At 47.8% G+C, this 22,348-nt stretch overlaps 1 protein-coding gene across 1 annotated transcript in view; it reads left to right on the top strand.

The window, feature by feature from the left end:
• The window catches only part of LOC128343929 (zinc finger and SCAN domain-containing protein 2-like), a 36,036-nt gene continuing 13,688 nt past the window's right edge, over positions 1–22,348 (top strand). The window contains exons 1-4 of the mRNA XM_053293361.1: positions 1–156; positions 2,007–2,661; positions 4,580–4,706; positions 5,439–6,932. Coding sequence (XP_053149336.1) covers positions 2,011–2,661; positions 4,580–4,706; positions 5,439–6,932 — 2,272 coding nt within the window. The 5' untranslated portion in view covers positions 1–156; positions 2,007–2,010. The remainder of the gene's footprint in view (positions 157–2,006; positions 2,662–4,579; positions 4,707–5,438; positions 6,933–22,348) is intronic.

Here is a 22,348-nt window from a genome sequence, read left to right as displayed (position 1 = left end):
TCCTAGAGAGGCCGGGGTGGGGGTGGGGCAGAGGATGTAAAATGAAAAGAGTTGCTTCCTGCCCTGCTTAATCCTGAGAAAATACTTTGAATGGTCTGTGACATCTGATGATTAGTAGAGCAGATGCTTTGTGGTGGGCTTCTGAGAAGAGATCAGGTGAGTGTAAACATGTATGTAGATGAAGAGGGGATGAAATTTAATAATATTAATTTTTAATTAGGACATTTTGAAATGGGGTTGCAGGAATGTACCCAGTCCTATTCCAGCAGTGTGGTACAATAAAAGCAGTGCAAGGAACGTGTTTGGTTTCGGGCAAATTCTTGCTTTGCAGTTGAGGAATTCTGGGATGCCTGAGCAAGTGATTCTAAACCTTTGTCTGTACCTCTTCAGATTACTGGTAGCAACTGATACAGTTGCATGCTCTTCCATAACAAAATTCCTATGCATAGAAAACCAGCACATCGGGACGAAGACTGAGCTAAAACCATTTTTGTTATATTTTTATGGGGAAGAATTTTTGTTTGTTTTAACAGAGGACTAGGATGTGAGTCCCTGCCTGTACAGGTTGAGTAGTGATAGTGATATACCACTGATAGGTTTTTTGGTGTAGTGGTTAGAGTGTCAGACTAGGACTTGTGAGACTCAGGTTCAAATCTCCTCTCTCCGACATGAAGCTCGCTGGATGACTTTGGGTCAGTCACAGACTCTCAGCCTAACCTACCTTACAGGCAGGTGGTTGTAAGGACAAAATGAGGGCTGGGTGAAGATGCCATGTACACTGCCAAGTTCCTGACAAAATAAGAATACTGAGAACCATGTCTATCTTCCAACCTAACCTGCCATGCAAGGTTGTTGTTGAAGCAAGGTTTACCCTCTAAGCTTCTTGGAGAAAGCTGTAATGGACAAACAGTAGTATGAGTACCTCAATTAATAGTGCTAGTTATGTGGGGCAAGTTAAAAGCCCCACAGGACTATCTTCTCACAAGAAAGAGCTGGTCTTGTGGTAGCAAGCATGATTTGTCTCCTTTGCTAAGCAGGGTCTGCTCTGGCTTGCATGTGAATGGGAGACCACATGTGTCAGCACTGTAAGATCTTCCCCTTAGGGGATGGGGCCACTGAGAAGAGCATCTGCATGCTTGCAAGCAGAAGGTTCCTTCCAAGTTCCTTCCCTGGTATCTCCAAGATAGGGCCGAGAGAGACTCCTGCCTGCAGCCTTTGGAGAAGCCACTGCCAGTCTGAGGGTAGACAATACTGAGCTAGATGGACCAATGGTCTGACTTGGTAGAAGGCAGCTTCCTGTGTCACTATGATCATATGTTCATGGGGAAGGGGAAGGGGCAGGAAAAAACAATGTCTACTGCCCTGAGAAAGAGTGGGATATAATTGTAATGTAATAAACCAATATGCTGTTCTTAAGACTTAGAAAGATGGACTGCTTTCTAAGGTTTTCAGATGTGTAGTTCTCAGCTGGACTACAAATCCCAGCCACTGTGGTTGGGGATGATGGGAATTGTAGTCCAAGAAATTCCAGCAACCCAAGTTTGAAAACCCCAGGGCTACTGGGTTCAGTCAATGGTCTAGTGTTACACTGGTAGAAGTCTTTCCCATGAGTAATATCCATTTTGATGGCTAACGCTGCTAATAATAATACCCCTGCTAACTTGGCATTGTTAGTAATAATAATACCCCTGCTAACTTGACAAAGAGACACCTTTTAACGTGGTGATTCTCTTTATTTAGCAGGAGGAGAGTAACTGGCCCTATCCACCCCCAGCACAGTACTTTCAGTGACTGTTGCTGGTGTCTGTCTTGTGTTTCTTTTTAGATTGTGAGCCCTTTGGGGACAGGGAACCATCTTCTTTATTTATTATTTCTCTGTGTAAACCATCCTGAGCCATTTTTGGAAGGATGGCATAGAAATCAAATAAATAATAATAATAACAATACTATTTTAAGAAAGGTGGTGGTTGTTTAATGGGATTAACAAATGACTTTTCTTTGATAAGGAAAATGGCTTCAGAGCACAGAGCATTGTCGACCTTGGGTTTCCAGCTGCAGGCTGTGTTAGGACAAGGAATGAAGCAGGAGGAGTTGGATTCAGTGTGCCTGCAATCTGAGAATGGAGCTGGAAAAGACCTCCCTGTCATCCCAGCCAGACTGACAGGGGAATTCTGGGACGGTACTTCCCCGGAGCAAGTTGAATGGGACCTGAGGGAGCGGTTGCAACACCGCTGGGAAGCCCAATGGCAGGAATTCCTGAAGAAAGTGGAGTCCAGCCCCTCAGGGCGGAGCAACCCGCCAACTGATGATGCCAAAGGCACAGCAGGTTGCAAGCAAGTGAAGGAAGAAATCCTGGATGAGGAGGCTAGCAGCACAGAGGCACAGCGCCAGCACTTCAGGCAGTTTGGCTACCAAGAGGCTGAGGCACCGCGGGCGGTTTGCAGCCAACTCCAGGAACTTTGTCATCAATGGCTAAAGCCAGAGAGACACACCAAGGAGCAGATCCTGGAGCTGGTGACCCTGGAGCAGTTCCTGGCTATCCTGCCCCAGGAAATGCAGAGCTGGGTCAGGAAAGGGGGGCCGGAGACCTGTCCCCAAGCAGTGGCACTGGCCGAGGGTTACTTGCTGAGGCAGCGAGAGGTCAAGAGGCAAGAAACACAGGTGAGAGTGTATGCAAAGATACAGAGGCAGATTCTGCTCGGAAGGCAGGCCTGTAGTCAGGGATCCACAAATTTAAGCTTCACTCACTAGTCAGCCATGACTTGTGGTCGCCACCAGTGTCTTCCCTCAGACCTTTTTCTGGCACACAGGCAGAGGGGCCTAAGAGAGAAGCAGGTCTTCTGTCATTAACGTTGGGAGATGGAGGTGGTAAGGAATGGTGGGAGGTCGCTATTGCTGAGCTACTGCTCAGGAAGGATTCCTGCTGTTTCTTATCTCCTTTAAAATGGAGACCTTGGGGGAGGAGATCTGTGTGGTACCAGGTATCCGGTTGGGGGGGTACTTGCCGCTGGCCACCTGGCAAGTGGATTTGTAGATGCCTGCCTGTAGTCGTGAGGCACTTGGTGGCCCGTGGCAAGTGCTGAGTTTTAACTAGGCCTGGAAAAATATTGGGGGTATTTGCAAGTATGGACCCACAACAAAATGTTGTAGTGCAAGTGGACCTCGTCATCCGTGGGGGTTCCGTCCTGCCCTACAACTGCGGATAATGAAAGCACAGATAACAAGGCATTGAGTGAATGGGAATTGAGGGGTTAGGTTCATGGAGGGCAAAAAAAAAAAAGCAGAAATAGGAGGAGAACAGCAATGTACCATGTTCTCCAGCTGTCCAGCAATGTCCCCCAAAACTCCCAATTTGGCCAATATTCTGTGAAAAATTGTGGGGAATATTTTTTAAAATAAACAAAGAGTCACAAAATGGCTCTTTTCAGCAAAATGGTGGCCAGAAATGACCTTGGAGATCATTTCTAGCCACCTAGGAACTGTGGATATGCGGATTTAAATGCTTTTAAAAACCGTGTATACCGGTTGGGTCTCCATTGTTGGGTGTTGGGTCACAATGTTGGGTCACAATGTTGGGTCACAATGTTGGGTCTCCATTGCCTGACCACAGATACGCGAATGGGTGGGTGTCGGGACTGTGTACGCTGAAGCCCACCTGTGCAAATCTGATTCTCCCTGGTGTGCAAGTGTTATCTGAGCCTGAGCATAGTGAAAAAACCAAAGTTAGCAATTAAGCCCGGAGTGCCTGCTCTAACTTGCATCTTTCCTCATATGCAAATTTGATTCCCTCCCCCCTGTTTTGTTTTTTGGTTTGTTTGTTTGTTTATTAAAAACTTCTTGTATATTGCCTCCTCCAAAGACTCTTGGCAGTGAACAATAACAATAGCAATAATTTTTTTAAAACTGCTCCAGGAACCGTTTTCTGGGTGCCTTTAGGTTTGGGCACTGGCGCTTAGTCCCAGGCTTTGTGGGGGGGGGGAGCTGCGAAGGCAGCCTGTCTCAACCACCCACCTTGCCTCCACCAACCTCGCTACGCGCCCATTTCAGATCATGGCTTATTTCAAGTATATAGGTTCGAGCAGGGCTTCTTAGCCTTGGGCCCTCAGATGCTGTTGGACTACAACTCCCATCATCCCCAGACATGGCCTCTGTGGCTGGGAGTTGTAGTCCAACAACATCTGGGGGCCCAAGGTTAAGAAATCCTGGGTTAGAATGAACCAAGATGGGTCAGTTCAGACATCATGTCTGATCTTGGTTTATTTTAACGTAAATCGGAAGGAGATGCTTACGTGGGCATGGGAGAGGGAGTGCGTGCTTTTGAGGCTCAGGGACATCGCACAGAACCACTCTTTAATCAAGGTTCTGAATGAAAACAATTTGTTATGGGATGGCTAACAAAGCTGATGATCTGAACCAGCCAACTAGATCGCACTCAAGGGGAGGACCGGGATCCTGGCTTTCAAGAGAAATCAGAAACTGTAGACCTCCGGAGAGAGGACGCAATACTTACTCTGCATCTTTCATTCCATATTCCTGTTTCTGTTCCTTGAACGGGATCCTCCTTGTTGCTGTGTTTCAGGATCTGGAGCTATTGAAGAAGGCAGCAGTGGATTTCCCTGAGACAGAGGGTGCTCCTTCTGATGCCTGGCGAGAGACACTGTTCCGCGATATTAAACAGGAGAATGGTGGAGTTACCAGTTTCTTGGGTAAGTAGCCTTTGGGTTCCCAACCCACCCTGGGATCAGAGTGTCCAAAGGCCTGCTTTCCCTCCTGTGAACCTGCTTATTTGCTAAGATTATTTGCTAAGGCCCTGCTTCAGTGCCCTCACCTTTGGAAGCTGGGTGGGGGCTAACTGATATGGGGCCTTCTTTGTGGTGGCACCCCATTTATGGAACACACTGTATTTAGAAGTATACTGCTCCTGTAGACTGAAGCTCTGTTTGTTTTTTAAATGGGAGGAGAGCTGGTCTTGTGGTAGCAAGCATGACTTGTCCCCATAGCTAAGCAGGGTCTGCCCTGGTTGCATATGAATGGGAGACTTGATGTGTGAGCACTGCAAGATATTCCCCTCAGGGGATGAAGCTGCTCTGGGAAGAGCAGAAGGTTTCAAGTTCCCTCCCTGGCTTCTCCAAGATAGGGCTGAGAGAGATTCCTGCCTGCAACCTTGGAGAAGCCGCTGCCAATCTGTGAAGACAATACTGCGCTAGACAGACGAATGGTCTGACTCAGTATTTGGCAGCTTCCTATCCCCCCCCCCCATAAATAACCGTGATAGCTACTAGGCACTGATGTACATAATTTCCATGAAGTGTAATTCAAAGTTGGCAGAAAGGGACCATCTGCCTGCTATTGTAGGCAAATGCAGTGTCCTCTTTCTCTTTTGTGGTGCCAGAAAAATTCACACGAGAACTCCTTTTTTTTTTTTTTAATTCCACCAGCTGAAGAGTGGGTGAGTGGAGAGAAGAAAGATTGCCTTGGAAATTCCACAGATAAGGAAACCTGCAGGATGTTGTCGGGAGGAGCTGAGCAGAACACGTCTCAGTGTCTTGATCATGGAGATTTGGCCTCTGGGAGTCATCAAGGCAATCCAACAAAAAGGGAAGAGAGTACATTAATTAATTACCAGAGCAGGTACATGGAACTGGAGGACAGAACACCCCTGCAGGGTATCCCTAAGGAAAAGACAGAGAATGCTCACTTTGAATGCGGAAATGTCTTTCAAAAAAAGTCTGATCTTGTGGATGAAATAACTCAAACAAATAAAGGGCCATTTAAATGCCCAGATTGTGGGCAGACTTTTAGCAGGCGATCAGTCCTCGTTAACCATCAGAGAATCCACACCGGGGAGAAGCCATACAAGTGCTCAGTTTGTGGGAAAGGCTTCCGTCAGCACTCGCAGTTAATTAACCACCAGAGAATCCACACAGGTGAGAAACCATACAGCTGCCTTGACTGTGGGAAAAGTTTTGGTGACCCCTCACACGTTATCAGGCATAAGAGGACCCACACGGTAGAGAGGCCGTACAAATGCTCGGCCTGTGGGAAAAGCTTTTGCACGGGGACCGAGCTTCTTGTGCACGAGAGAACCCACACGAGTGAAAAACCCTGCCAGTGTCTTGACTGCGGACAAAGCTTCAGCAGGATGTCAGTCCTCATTAATCACCAGAGAATACACACAGGAGAGAAGCCGTACAAATGCACACAGTGTGGGAAGTGTTTCCGCCAGCATTCGCAGCTCGTTAACCACCAAAGAATCCACACGGGAGAGAGACCCTACGTGTGCTCGGATTGTGGGAGAAGCTTTAGTGATCCATCGCATCTTATTAGGCATAAGAGAACCCACACAGGAGAGAAGCCTTGTAAATGCTCAGTTTGTGGAAAGAGCTTCAGTACCAGTGCCTACCTTATTACTCACTTGAGAATCCACACGGGAGAGAAACCATATCAGTGCTCGGAGTGTGGGAAAAGCTTCAACCACAGTTCGGCACTTATCGCACACGAGAGGCTCCATCGAGGAGAGAAGCCGTACAAATGCCCAGACTGTGGGAAAAACTTCAACAGCAGCTCACAGCTTATTACGCACCGGAGAATTCACACAGGAGAAAAACCATATAAGTGCACTGATTGTGGGAAGGACTTTACCAGCCGAACCGAGCTCGTCACTCACCAAAGAATCCACACCGGAGAGAAGCCGTACATGTGCTCCGAGTGTGGGAAAAGCTTCAGTCAACGATCGCACCTTATAACACATGAGAGGATTCACACAGGGGAGCGACCGTATGTGTGCTTAGACTGTGGGAAGAGCTTCAATAACAACTCAAGTTTCATTGTGCATAAGAGGACTCATACTGGAGAGAAACTGTACACCTGTTCCGTCTGCGGGAGAAGCTTCAGCGACCATTCAAACTTCAATAAACATCAGCTTATGCATGGCTAAACCGTTTACTAAAACCCACCATAAATACTATTACGATTTAAAGTGTTTTTATCCCATCTCTCCCCCAGCACACTGCTGCTGGAAGTAGCTCACTATAAAAACTATAATTACAATAAAAATCAACACAAAACAAGAAGCAAAAGTTCAAAGCAACAACACAAAAGCCAAAACTGAGTTAAAATGGAGAACTGATTCAAGGTTCTCCTTCACAAGCAGAGACTGAGTGGCAATTGGTTAAGGCTGCTGTCGCAGATTCCTGCACTGAGCAGGGGGTTGGACTAGATGACCTCCAAGGTCCCTTCTGGCTCAAATCCTAGGATTCTGTGAAAAGCAGATTTAAAATGCCTCTGGGAAGAGGAGAGTGATCAAGCTCTTTTAAAAACTCAGCAGGGTGGGAGACTAGTGAAGCTTTTCAAGGAGGACATTCCAAAGACAGGGGGCCATTATTGAAAAGGCCCTGTCCATGATCACTGCGAACTAGTTCTGTGTCAGTGGTGGGGCAAAGAGTTAGCGAAGAGGAATGAAGGAACTTGGCAGATTCACATGGGCAGATACAGTCTGATAGATGTTTAACATGAAGGCAGTATTTGCATATTCTATACCATGCAAGGATGGTGGGAATGACAGACAATGGTGAATAATACTGACGTGTTAGGGAGCATGAATATTAAAAATAATCAGTCCACAATTCTCTCTTTTGCCTACATTATTGATAAAAACTGCACAGGGTTTGGATAAGTCCCTTAATATTAAAGCTACTAATTTGGTTAAAGGTAAAGTGTGCCATCCAGTTGATGTCGACTCCTGGCATCCACAGAGCCCTGTGGTTGTCTTTGGTAGAATACAGGAAGGATTTACTATTGCCTCCTCCCGCACAGCATGAGATGATGCCTTTCAGCATCTTCCTATATCACTGCTGCCCGATATACGTAAAGCTAAATAAAGCATATTTACTGTTTCAATGAGAACAATGAGCTTGCCTGTTCCTGCTTTAGGTTTTCAAACCTTGGCTTTTGAGGCTTCAGCCTCAGAGGCAAGATGCCTCTTAATGCCAGTTGCAGGGGAGCAACAGCAAGAGAGAGGGCGTGCCCTCACCTCTTGCCTATGGGCTTCTCGGTGGCATCTGGTGGGCCACTGGGTGAAACAGGATGCTGGACTAAATTATGTGGCTCCTAATTGAATTTAAGGTTCCATGTCTGTTTTTTATCAGTATTTCCTCTTTATAGTGGCAGCTCCTGAAAACTCTGATTCACACAACTAGGAGTTTGCAAAGGGATTAGGTTTTTTTCATAGTTTTCTCTCTCCACCCTATGCTAACTGAGCAAGGTAAAAGGTAAAGTGTGCTATCAAGTCGATTTTGACTCCTGGCGCCCACAGAGCCTTGTGGTTTTCTTTGGTTTACCAGGAGGGGTTTACCATTGCCTCCTCCCTCACTGTATGAGATGATGTCTTTCAGCATCTTCCTATATTGCTGCTGCCTGATCTAGTAGCAGCGGGGATTTGAACCGGCAACCTTCTTCTTGTTAGTCAAGCATTTCCCCGCTGCACCACAAGAGGCACCTTTTTGAAATGGTGATTCTCTTAAGTGAGCAGGGGGAGAGCATCTGGCCCTATCCATCCCCAGCACATCATCCCTCCAGTGGCTGTTGCTGCTGGGTCTGTCTTATGTTTCCTTTTTAGATTGTGAGCCCTTTGGGGACAGGGATCCATTTAATTAATTTGTTTATTCCTGTCTTTAATTCTTGGGGAACTTTGGTTAAAAAGCGGTATATAAATATTTCTTGTATTCGTATTCATTTGCTGTACTCGGCTTGCTTGCATGCAACTCCAAAACTCAGGAAGAGACTTCAGCTGGTATGTAAAGTGGCTCTGGAGAGAGCTGCTCCAGTGTCTCCGTGGCGCAGGCAGGCAGAGAGGGAGGCACTGAGGACAACCACCCAGCGGCTCATCTGCTGCTCACAAAGCTGAGTGCCACGGTGCTTCTTTGGCCAATGGGTGGGAAAACAGTTCCCCTTCGGGAGACTCTTGCTAGAGCTGCCAGTGTGCCTGCCCTTGGCTTTGTGAGAGGAACAGAGTGGTTATCAGCTCCTTTGTCTGCCTCATGGGAGCTGCTGTATACCGAGTCAGACCATTGGTCCATTTAGAACAGGGCTGCTCAACTTTGGCCATCCAGTTGTTTTTGGACTACAACTCCCACAGTCGCCAGCCACAGGGGCCAATAGTGAAGGATTATGGGAGATGCAGGAGAACATCTGCAGGAGGGCTGAAGCTGAGCAGCCCTGATCTGGAACTGAGGAGAACATAAGAACAGCCCTGCTGGATCAGGCCCAAGGCCCACCTAGTCCAGCATCCTGTTTTGCACAGTGGCCCACCAGATGCTGCTGGAAGCCACAGGCAAGAGGTATGTGCACGACCTCTCTCCTGCTGTTACTCCCCTGCAACTGGTACTCGGAGGCATCCTGCCTTTGAGGCTGGAGGTGGCCTTTAGCCCTCCAACCAGTAACCGTTGATAGACCTCTCCTCCATGAAGTTATCCAAACCCCTCTCAAAGTTATCCAAATGGGAGGAGAACTGGTCTTGTAGTACCAAGCATGAATTGTCCCCTTAGCTAAGCAGGGCCCACCCTGGTTGCATTTGAATGGGAGACCACATGTGAGCACTGTAAGATATTCCCCTCAGGGGATGGAGCCACTCCAGGAAGAGCAGAAGGTTCCAAGTTCCCTCCCTGGCAGCATCTCCAAGATAAGGCTGAGAGAGATTCCTGCCTGCAACCTTGGAGAATCCGCTGCCAGTCTGTGTAGACAGTACTGAGCTAGATAGACCAATGGTATGACTCCGTATATGGCAGCTTCCTATGTTCCTAAGTTAAGAACTGCCCTGCTGGATCGGGCCCAAGGCCTATCTAGTACAGCGTCCTCTTTCCCACAGACTGTGAGAATGATGTAAAAATAAATGTGATGCCCTTGATATGGAAAACAGAACTATCCGCCACTGAGTCAATGTGTGGAATTCTTTGCCATAAGATGTAATGATGGCCTTTGACTCAGAACAGTTCCTCAGTCTTGTAAGGAGCAAGTATTCGCTGATTTCTGAAATGTCAAAGCACAACCTCAGTTTTGCATTGGTTTTTATATTTACAGCAAAATGTGCCATAGGTTGGAAGAAGTTGTAGTTCCAGATCTGGGGACCCTGCCACGGGATGTGTGGTGGCCACTAGCTTGGATGATTTTAAAAGAATCTTAGACAAATTTATAGAGGACAGGCCTATCAATGACTACTAGTCAGAGGGCTATAGGCCACCTCCAGCCTCAGAGGCAGGATGCCTCTAAACACCAATTGCAGGGCAGCAACCGCATGAGAAAGGGCATGCCCTCACCTCATGCCTGTGGGCTTCTCAGAAGCATCAGGTGGCCTACTGTGTGAAACAAGATGCTGTTCTGTTGGGCCTTGGGCCTGATCCAGCAGGGCTGTTTTTATATTCTTGTTTTTATGAGGCAAGCCCAGAAGGCCTCAGGACAAGACAGACCATGTGAGATAACTTGGTGGGGGCAGTTTCAGTTTTGCAGCAGAAGTTGGTAGTTTTGCAGTAGAAGTTGGCTTGGGCCTCTATGATCTCCTCAGGGGCCTGGGCAGTCATAGGCTCAGATGGGTGAAAAACTCAGGTAAGCTATGCTTTGCATGCCATAATATAAGTTTTATGCACTGGCCTTTTTTCATTGAGTCGTTAGCAGTCAAATGGTGGTGTTATTGGAAGAGGTCTCCTGTGTGGTGCCGTTCTCACATATTGAATGCTCACTGACTGACAGCCCCACACCATCCATTTAGCCACAATCATGTGCTCAGTATACGGCTGATGGTAAAAATATTTCCTCAAAGAATGCTTATAATGCTTATAGGGGAAATCAAGTGTTTCTCAAAGTGCTGCTTCTCTGAGCAGGAGAAGACAAAGCAAGAGGCTTCAACAATCCTATTGGTATGTTTTATAAGCACTAATTAAAAGAACAGCATTCTCTTTTCTTCAATTTGGCAATGGCATTTACTTATGTCAACTCAGTGTGCAGCAGTGACAAATATGATCGATTCCATGGTACTGATTATTAGGAAAGGGACTGATAATAAAACTCCCAGAATCAGATTGCCTTTATTTAAATTAGTTATTATTAGCTACATATGTATCCTGTCCAAGGAGTATCAGAGTGGTGTACAACAGTGTTTCTCAACCACCGGTCCCTGGACCGCTGCCGGTCCCCGAAGGCTTGAGTGCCGGTCCCTGACTGGGAGTCAACCCCCCCCCAACTGAAATCAAGGCACTCACTTCCTCAATTTTGCACATGGCACGGAAGAGGAAGAGTATCACGGAGGCATGGGACCCTTCTTGTGCCTTGCCTCCATGTGCTGCTGAGATCTTCCTACAGCTATCTTATTCCCTATCTTTACAGCTTCAAACTGTATGCGGTGCGGGGGCATGGAGGAAAAAGTATGGCAGTGGGCGCCACTTGAAGGGCTGCTGGTTCTTGCATGCTCATTGTTTGCAGCCAAAGGTTGGTTGATTGAAACCCAGCTGCCTGTTGTGGTCGAGGCGCCTTGAGAGGGAACGCTGTTTCCCTTTTGCATCAGTGGGGCTTGCTTGTATGTTGTTTTCATTGGCCCCATGTAGCTTTTGAATTTTTCTAATGGCCCAACATACCCTCTCCACTGAGTAATCAGAAGCACCTCCACCCCCACCCCACACATACTGAAGACATACTGGAGACAAATTTGTTCACCCAGGCTTTTAGATTCAGGGGTTCTCAACCTTGGGTACCCAGACGTTGGTGGACTTCTACTCCCATAATCCCCAGCCATAATGGCCAAATGCCATTGTTGTTGGGGGTTATGGGAGTTTAACTGAGGGACCCAAGGTTAAGAACCCCTAATATTCCATGTTTGCAAAAGATTCCAAATTTAATTATTTTAATGCTTATATTATTTTCATTCTAAACTGCCCAGAGATGCATGTTTGGGGCAGTATAGAAGTCTGATAGATAGATAGATAGACAGACTTGAAACCAACCCCTTTACTAACTGCTGGTCCGGGAAACTGCGCATGAAGAATGTAGCGGTCCTTGAAACTCTGCACGAAGAATTTAGCGGTCCTTGACTCCAAAAAGTTTGAGAAACACTGGTGTACAAGGTTCTCCCCTCCTTTTCTCCTTACAGCATCCTTGTGAGTTAGGCTAGGCTGAGAGTAGAATAGAGCTTATTCATAATTCTGTTTTGATCTTCCGGTTCTTGCTTGGAAAAGTCCCAACTTTGGTTCAAAGCTGTTTGCACTTATATGAGGCCTATCACTGACCAGGCAAAGTAATTTTGCAGAGATTACATCTATAGGCAATTTGAAGAAATTAAATATATGTAATAGAATTTTTCAATTAATGTGCTTGCAAACAGTGTTAATGGAACTGCTCCTGGGGACTTGGCAGGACTCCAAGCTTCCCCACACTTTTAGGCTTGTGTGGGGAATTGGCTATTTTGAATGGAGCAGCCCCAACTTCATAATAGGTTTGTCCAAAGCTTTGATTGCGGAAAGAACTGAATCAAGAGGTTTGAGTTCAAAAACAAAGTAGGCTTTTATTTGAGGGTTTGGGGGTACAGAAAGGGGAGGGGGGAAGATAGTTATTAAGCAGTTATATTTAAGTAATAAAGACTAATGAAACCAACAAGTTAAAGAGACCTTAAGGTAAGGCTCACAAGGTGGCAATTTGGCTTTTGAATTAGATTCACTCAAGGCTGGTGAGAGAGAAACAAACAAGTTTGGATTTTTGGAGAAATGAGGGGAAAGGCAAGTATAGTTCAGGGATAGGGGTTATATACTACCTTGCTTCCTCCATGAGAGAGGCGTCGAAACCTTGCAGCTCAGTCTTGGCTGAGAGGCTTCTCTTCTCTGGGGCAGGAAGGCAGAAAGGCAGGAGCAGTGATCCAGAGACCAGGCAGAGGTCCAGGAACCAAAAGGAAATCCAAAAACAAACAAGACCTTGCAGCCACATGTGCTGGGCAGACAGAGTTAGGAAAAGCCGGTATGGAGGTGTATGCCAAGGCAGTGCAAAATGGAAGCGCCGATGCCAAGACGTGAGGAAGAAAATGGTGGTTCCGAGGCTCACAGAAGGCATGGGTGACCCAGAAGACAGAACAGACTGATGGTGTCCTCACTAGTTATAGGGAAATCTTTACCTGAGGGTGTTATGCACCTGGCAAAGGTGGACAATAGGGACAAAACGTGCCATTGTGCTTTTTAAAAGTGAGGAGTGGTACTCTGCAGGGGCAGAGCCACCATTGGGCCAACGGGTTCAAAGAACCCGGTCCGCGCCCAATCAGGGGCCGCGCCTTGTGGCCCCAACACGCGCCCCCCCCAATCTGATGTCGGACACGGGGGTGCTGGTTTAGCTCCCGAGCAGGGGCCGCACAGCCCCTTCAGGAGCTAAACCCAGGCTGTTGCTGCGTTCACAGTGCAGCCAGGAGCGGCTCTTCCCTGCAGGGGAATGTCAGACACAGGGGGCTGCCGGCGGTCAGGCTCCGCGCCTGGTACTCTGCTTGGACAAAAGCAGGAGAAGGTGCTAAGGGCAGTACTGGGCAATATGTGGTAAACAGATCAGTGGATATCTGCATCTTTAGAAAACAGCCGTCAAGTCAACAGAGCCATGTGGTTTTCTTTGGTAGAGTACAGGAGAGGGGTTTACCATGGCCATCTCCCGCGCCGCATGAGATGATGCCTTTCAGCATCTTCCTATATCGCTGCTGCCTGATACATGTGTTACCAGCAGGGATTTGAACCAGCAACCTCTTGCTCCCTAGGCAAGTTACTTCCCTGCAGGGCCATTAGGTGGCTAGCCTTAAAAAACCGTGGAAGTGACTAATATTTGCAAACCCGCAAGCCTCCTGCACCTGGCGTTGATCATTAGCATACTAATTAGCGAAGAAGATACTTGCTGCCTAATTAGCGAAGAAGATACTTGCTGCCTTATCAGTTCTTTCTGAGCACAGATAGCATTATTTAATCCGTGATGCTGACACAGGGAGAACTCTTGGCTTTTCTTGAAAGAATAGCCCTTGAATGAGTCATGCCATCTCCTTGGCATCTTCTCCCTTGAAGGTACACAGGGAGTTGTGCACTGAGACAATATCCTTCAGTCCCGAGTTAATTATCTTGACCTGAGAGCAATGATCTGAGGCAGCTCATCAGTGACATGCCCTGTTAAGTTAGCTGTAAGCAAATTAAAAATTGAGATCTCATGGTCCCATGAGGTCTGAGCAACAGAGGTGGGTGCTATGGTCCTGTAGCCCCAAAACTGGTTAGAGGGGTACTCTGGGGAGCCCCCCAAACAGGCTATCTTTGTAACAAGGGGAAGTAAAAGAACAGTTTGAAATGTGTGGGATTTCAACTTCAAACATTTATTTTGTTGAATAATGACCATATATGGTAAATTTAAATGGTAAATAGTAAATCTGAATCTGAGAAAGGACTCCTGCCTTTCTTGGGCATGAGGTTGTTTTGGCATAAATGATCTGATTGTTAAAAATCTGTTGAGGGGGAAAACCAGTTAAAATATGATGAATATATTCAGAAATTTGTCTAACAAAAATACAGTGTTAAAAACCTTTCCTTGAGCATATTCTGGTGTAAAGCATGGCACATTCAGCTAATTTAAGTGGCAGGATTGTTCATGCAAAATTTGGTATTTATGCGTAATCGGGAAGTATGATATTTTGAATTTCTTCCAAAAAGTACCAAAAAAAACCCTTAAATTTTCACCATGCATATTTCAGTGTAAAATGTAGTGCATTCATGTAAAATTTGCTACCTGTAGGTCATCGGCAAGCATTACTTTATTTCGCACAAACAAATTATTCAATACACACACACACTTTTTAAAAATCCCAATGCAGTTCACAGTTCACAGACATCTCTGCAAGAAAAAGTTCACAACCGATAAAAGTAAAAATACAGCACACCAGAGAGCACCAATAATAAAAAGGAGAACCTAAACAGCTTAAGCCCTGTGTATTTAAGAGAACGTCTTCTTCGCCATGAGCCCCACAGCCTGTTAAGATCATCCAGAGCGGTTTGCCTGAAGCTCTTGCCAACTCCTCTGGCGGCTACTCAGGAACGGGCCTTCTCCTTGCTGCCCCTGGACTTTGGAATTTGCTCCCTGTTGAATTAAGAGCCTCCCTATCTCTGGCAACTTTTAAAAAGGCACTACAGACACCTTTATTCACCCAGGCTTTTAATTAGATTTATGGTTTTAATATTTTAAACATTGGGTTTAAAATGATTTTAATTGTTTAATTGGTTTAATGTTTAAATGATTGTAATTGTAAACTGTCCAGAGCGGCAAGTTTCAGGTGTTATAGATATATGTCAAATAAATAAATAAACAGTATCCCTTAAAACCCAAACGCCTGAGTAAAAAACCCGGCCTTTGCCTGCCTCTTAAGGGCAGTGAGGTGACTGAGCAGTGAGTGTCTTTTGAGAGAGCATTCCAAAGCCTGGGGGGCAACAATTGAGAAGGTCCTGTCCCACATGCACGTCATGCTACTTACCCATACCTTTGGGGTGCCTTTTAAGTTAGCCAATGACTGGAAGACAGAGAAATTGCAAGGGAGCTCAATGGATTATTTAAGAACATAAGATTATTTAAGAACATGAGCCCCTGGTGGCGCAGTGGTAATACTGCCGCCCTGTAACCAGAAGGTTACAAGTTCGATCCTGACCTGGGGCTCAAGGTTGACTCAGCCTTCCATCCTTCCGAGGTTGGTAAAATGAGTACCCAGAATGTTGGGGGCAATATGCTAAAATCATTGTAAACCGCTTAGAGAGCTCCGGCTATAGAGCGGTATATAAATGTAAGTGCTATAAGAACAGCTGGATCAGGCCCAAGGCGCACTTAGGTAATCTTGGACCCTGGACCTAAAGAACTTTGAATCCGCCCACCCCCCCCCCCCCCGGCTGCAAATTATCATCCCTCTACACACACACACACACACACACCCCGTGACAAACATGGTATTTTAAAACATGGGTTCTTGAGAATTAGAGCCCAGTCAGGCACCAGTGGCCTCTTCCCTTACCATGGCAGCAGACTTGGCAGGCCAGCAATAGCAAGTCCAGCCAGTGGCTGCAAACCACCATATTTTTTTCACCTATTCGGTCCCGTATAGTATCACTTTGGCTACTACAGTGAGGAGAAGGGGGCCCACTGAGGCAGTGTCTGCACACAGGCCTAGCAAGGCAGCAGCCCTTCCTGGCTGGCAGGCTGGCCCTGAGCCAGAGCAGTTGCCTGAGCTCACCTCTCCCTCCTCCTGAATAGGCCCATTGGGAGGTGTAGGCCCAAGCAGCCAGCTGAGTCCTCAGATTCTGGTGCTGGAGTTTGGTCCTGGCATGGTGTCACCTCTGTTTCTAGGGTCCTGGGGAGATGGGGAGGGTTCTGGGGACAGGATCCCTTTGCTGGGGCACCAGATTCCCAGAGCTCAAGGACTTCTCTGAGGGGGTGACTGGAGGGGTCACAGGCTTTAGCTGCTCGGGGTCTGTTTGATGATGATGTAGGGAGTCTTACTGAGGTCGGGGTCTTGACTGAGGCATCCTCGTTCTCCTCTTCCTCTGAGATGCTCTCCTCCACGTCAGAGTCTGGGTGGGTCCCATGAGAGATCACTTTGCCAAGGGATAGTACTCAATCTTGGCCAAACCTCCCTTAAAAGCTAAAAGCCTTCTCAGCCAGTGTAATGGGTTGGGCTGACACACTCATTCTCAGGTGAGTTGACTCATGAGCTACCAAGGGAAGATGCTCCTCGTTCCCTCGCAATGCCTGTAGACGACCCCCCACCCCTACTTTTAATAGACAGACTCTCTCCCTGCCTTTTTACATCTTCACACTAACCAGAATGAAACAGGCAGAGAGATGCAGTGATTGGCAGAAGGAGACTTTATTGTTTAAAAAAAAATACAAATGATGAAGGAGAAGGGGATATGAAAAAGGGTTATAAAATAATAAATCAGGAGGGAAAGTGCTTCTGAAATTCTTCTCCACACCATGGAATGGGTTCTGAAGACAACAAAGATGGTGAGGGGTCCAGAAACCAAATCCTAAGGGGCTGTGAATATCCGCAAGTTTCACCACATACACTGATCCTCTGGCTCAATTTCTGGGGTGTCCAATTGAGAAAAGTGTGGCAGCTTCAGACATCTATGCACCAACATCATCCACCGACAGGCTTCAACAGGGTGAGTTCCACCAGCTTTCATCTACAAACATCCACCAGCTTCTTCCGCCTTGCAGCAGAATCCAGCGGCTTCCAAATACAGACGTACGGCCACGGGCTTCTGTACCCACAACATCCACCAGCTTCTGCCTGGTCTGCTCAGCTGGCATCCATCAGCAGGCTTCATGAGCAGACTCGCCTCCATGCTTCTGTACAAGTCAAGAGAACTTGCCTCGTCTCTGCATCCACTGCATGACCGGCTTCCGTCTGTGTAGAGATCGCTTGGGATGGGTTCCGAAGACAACAAAGATGGTGAGGGGTCCAGAACCGAAGTGCTAGGAGTTGGTGGGAATCCACAGGTTTCACCACGTCCACCCATCCTCTGGCTCAATTTCTGGGGTGCCCCCATGAGAAAAGCACGCCAGCTTCAGACATCTCTGCAAGAAAAAGAAAGACAGCCGTGGAAGGGGTCGGCTTATCCGCACCATCCGCGAGCAGCGCCCGGGCATATCCGCCAGTTTCAGCCAGTCAACATCATCCCCGACTTCCACCTATCAACTTCCACATAGCTTCCACTGCTTCAATCCACCGGTTATCCTTTCACACATCACTATTTACTAACATTCGCCTCGACCACATTCACAACCATGCACACACACATTCGCACACCAGGGCAGCCCGTGAGGGACACCACCGACATCCATTCACTCCCTTTCGGTCACCAGCCATTCACATACACTCCCCAGCTTCAATCCACAAGTATCTACTAGCTTCTGGAGATGGGCTTCAACAGGGGGACTTCCAGCAGCTTTCATCCACAAACATCCACCAGCTTTCATCCGCCTAGCGACAGAATCCAGCGGCTTCCGAATACAGACGGCCACGGGCTTCCGTACCCCCAACATCCACCAGCTTCCGCCAGGTCCACTCGGCCGGCGTCCACCAGCTTCAAGCCACTGGCATCAGCAGGCTTCATGCGCAGGCTCGCCTCCAGCCTTCCGTGCAAGAGAACTTGCCTTGTCTCCGCAGCCACTGCATGACCCGCTCCCGTCTGTGTAGAGATCGCTTGGCTCCACTGCTGCCAAATCGTCTCCTCCAACCTGGTGTCAGTCAGGCTTCCTCTGCATGCTCCCAGCAATCTTCCTGGGAGGGAAACAATTGAGAACTGTTATGGATATTTGGAAGGAAACCACCCCATCTCTCCTTGATTCCATTTTGATTCAGCTAGGCCTAGAGACGATGGCCTACTTGGAACACTTTTGACCTACAAGCTTTGCGCCTTCAACTCAGTCTTTTTCAAAGATGCAGCTTACGTGAACTAGTGGTTGCACAGGATGTTTGAGGAACTCATTTGCTCTGGCTTCTTACACATTATTATTTATTTATTGAATTTTTATACTGCCCCTCCCAATTTAGCCCAGGGCAGTTTACAAACAAAAGAAAAACATTTAAAACCATTAAACAACAACAAAAACACCATACCATAAGACGAGCCTGGTGGCTTACAAGTGGCTAACCCACTTGAGAAGCCCTCCCCTAAGCCCAGGTTAGCAGAGCGAGCGCTCTGCTAACCGGGGTTAACGGATCGTGTGCTGCTGCGGCGCGACTCCGCGCTGCAGCAACTCATGAGGGGACCCCTGATCAGGAGGCTAAAAAGCAGCCTCCTGGCTTGGGGGTCTCTCCAGCATGCTCTGTGCACTCGCGCGGCCCCCGAACTCCCAAGCCCCCGCCGGCTCCATGACGGAGCCAGCAGTCGTGTGGGCAGCTGATCCGGCCGCCCAGGCAGGGCTTGCTGATTGTCTGCGAGGAAAGCGGGCTAAGCCCTCTCTCCCCACAAACCATTTCAAAGCGGATCTCAGTGATCATGAGACCCGCCTCATTGTCTTCTAACTTGTTAAAAACAGTTGGGAACCCTTGGTTTATGTTATTGTGCCAACATATGCTGTTAAGTTGTGCCGTTGAGTTGTTGTTGACTCCTGGGAACCACAGATGCCTGGAAATTTTCTCTTTAAATATTTGTTTATTTATTTATTTATTTATTTAATTTCTATACCGCCCTTCCAAATATGGCTCAGGGCAGTTTACATATTTTCATTACAAAACCCTTGTGAGGAACATGAATCCGGTATAATTTCTAGGTCGGAGCCGTGCCCGGGACAGTTTCTCGATATAGCTTAGAGCTAATCTAATTTAAATAGAGACATGTGAAGGGGTTATTCACCACAGGCAAACTCTAAGATGCTTGTTTTAAAACGACTTTTAAAAACACACCTGTTTCATGTTCTATTCTTAGGTTTAAGTTGCTGTTTGTTTACTTGTATATAAGGCAGTATATAAATGTGTTAAATAAATAAAATAATATGGATTCATTGAAGAGTGCAGGTACAATTCTGCCTCAGTCCCACCAAGTGACAGATGGCACACACACCCCCAAGACAGGTTCTCATGATGTACATGTTCTTGGGAGCGTCAGGGACCAGTCCTCACCTTGGAATACTTTAAATCAAGAACTCCACAGGCCAGGTGAGCGTGACCCTCCTGTATGTCCTGCTGGCCCCGTCTCGCCGTTCCTGTCCCTTGGCCCCAGCTTCTTCTGGCCTTCCCTCCTTCTCCTGGGACTCCTCTCGCCTCCATCCCTCCTTGGCACTGGCAGTGGCTCACTTCACCTCTAGCTCAACCCTTTGTGCTTCACGCTGCCCATGTCCCTTTGTGACATCACAAACAGCCAGCAGCCAATGACAACAGCTGGGGAGGCATCACCAGGATCCCCTGACTTTTTTTCCATGTTATTCAGTTAAATCATTCATTCTTCATCAATGTATATACACAGACAGACAGCTTGCTTTCAAGTAAAAATCCATCCAAACATAGGGTTGCCTGCTTTGACTGAAGCTATTCCTGCAGATTATCCCCTCAGTATTTTTTATGCAAAACCAAAGCACCGAAATGAAATGAGAATGTGTTCAAGAGTCAAGATCAATGTCCATCCTGGAGAGCTGGCCACCCACAATAGCATAGCAATGTGACCACAGTGCCACAAGCCCTCTCAGGCCTCGCACATTGGTTAGATGCTGATCTCTACAAGGAAGCTTAGACTTGCCAGAGAGAAATCCTGTTTGCTCACCTACTGGAAAGGGCAGCTCCAGAGTGGGGGGGAGGGAAAGTGCACCCAGAAAAGTGGCTCCCCCCCACCGCCCCCATTTCTGTTTCAGAAATTTAACATGTGAAATGCAGCTCACCCACCCCAAAAAACACTTTGCCCCTTCTGTGCCCACCCCCAGTTGTTGTTTTTCTGGTCCTGCCACTGGCCCAGTGGCAGAGTTTGTTCTTTGCATGCAGAAGATCCCAGGAAATCTTCCACATGGGGGTTTTAGCTCTCAGCTTCTCCAAAATGGGGAGTATGCATTCACACATTGCCTGGATTGGCTCCGAATTCTGTGTGAGTTATTGTAGGCAGGGCCGCAGGGGTGTAGCGAGCTTCCCGGTGGCCGGGGGGGCGGGGGACAAAGTGCAGCCAGGGGTCTTCCAGTGTGTGTGCACGAAGCGCATGCGTGTGCCCCAGGCCACGCCCCTAACATCTGATGCCAGACGCAAAGGGGCAAGGCAACCTAACCCACCCAAGCCTTCCCCTCCCCGTTTCTCACCACGGGGCCAATTTGCTGTTCGGGGCTGGTCCCATTCTTGCAGCCACCATCATGGTGGCCGCTGCCCAACACCGAGCTGTTGCCTGGGGGCGGGGTGTGTGTGTGTGCCAGGGCTTGGTGCAGAGTGCGATCTGCAGGGTGGCTGAGGGCGGCAGCAGATTGGGGCCAGGCAGTCCCTCCTCTGATGGCTCCTGCATGGCTGTGGCGGCCAGGGAGCGGAGCAGTATCAAGGGCGGTGAGGGGCTGTCTGTGGAGGAAGGGCGGGGGGGGCAGAAAAAAGGAAGCCCCCACCCAAGCACACTTCTTCCCATCACACATGTGCGCCCCAGCTGCAGGGCACCAGCACCCTGGGGTGGAAAGGGGGAGCAGGGAGCATCCCAAGCCTTGTGGGCCCCGTGACCCTCTGGGCCTGGGGACCCAATGTCCCCCGCCCCCTGTCCAATGGACGCTACGCCCATGCGGGGCTGGGAAGGTCCCTTGCCCGAAGCCAGGGTGGATGATAATGAGATGATAATGAGCTGAGTTATACAGCAGGGTTCTCCTGCCTTTTTACACGAGGGAGGGCCACATGGCCATTTTTAACTTCATTCATTCATTCATTCATTCATTCGATTTCTATACTGCCCTTCCAAAAGTGGCTCAGGGCGGTTTACACAGAGAAATAATAAATAAATAAGATGGATCCCTGTCCCCAAAGGGCTCACAATCTAAAAAGAAGCATAAGATAGACACCAGCAACAGTCACTGGAGGTACTGTACCGGGCATAGATAGGGCCAGTTATTTAGTGGGCCATGAGCAAATTTTAGAATAATAAGGCTAGAAATGTCTTGTACTCTTATCAGATTTGCTAGCCTGCCTCATATAATACCACTTGACATTACATTCCTTGAAAACAGCTACTTTTTCCAGACACAGTCTGCTTCTGCTGTGCTGCAGAACAACAAAATAATCTGTCCAAGACAGAGGTGCACCTAGGTAATTTTGGAGCCCCTGGACCTAGAGGCCTTTGGAGCCCTCCCCCGCTCACTGCAAGGTAAGCATCATCCCACTACACACACACACACACACACAAACATGCGCACAGCATGACACAAGCAGTATTTTTAACACGTGGGTTCTTGAGGGCACAAACAGCAACTGAACTCACAAGAATGTAAGAATATAAAACAGGTATATTTATGCAAATATATATTAGCCGAAATATCTCAACAGGCAAGGTAACATAGTCCAATCCTGCATATTTCTTTCCCCACTTCCCCTCTGTCTCTAAAGCACCCAGATTATGTCACAATCACACTTGGCCGCCTGGCGCAATGCAGGCCAGCGGCGTCCACACTACCCAGGACAGACTAAATTGGATTTGGGGGCCCCAGGGGGTGTGGAGGCCCTAGACCTCGGGCCAAGGTCCAGGGGTAAGAGTGCCACTGCATCGTCCAGCATCCCCCCTGCTTCTGGGAAGCCCACAGGCAAAAGATGAAGGTGTGCCCTCTCTCTTGCTTTTGCCTGGAGCACCTTTCTTATGAGGCAAGGGGG

The sequence above is a fragment of the Hemicordylus capensis genome, chromosome 2, assembly GCF_027244095.1.
Source record: "Hemicordylus capensis ecotype Gifberg chromosome 2, rHemCap1.1.pri, whole genome shotgun sequence".
Classification (NCBI taxonomy): Eukaryota; Metazoa; Chordata; class Lepidosauria; order Squamata; family Cordylidae; genus Hemicordylus; species Hemicordylus capensis.
This window is presented reverse-complemented; position numbering and strand designations above follow the sequence as displayed.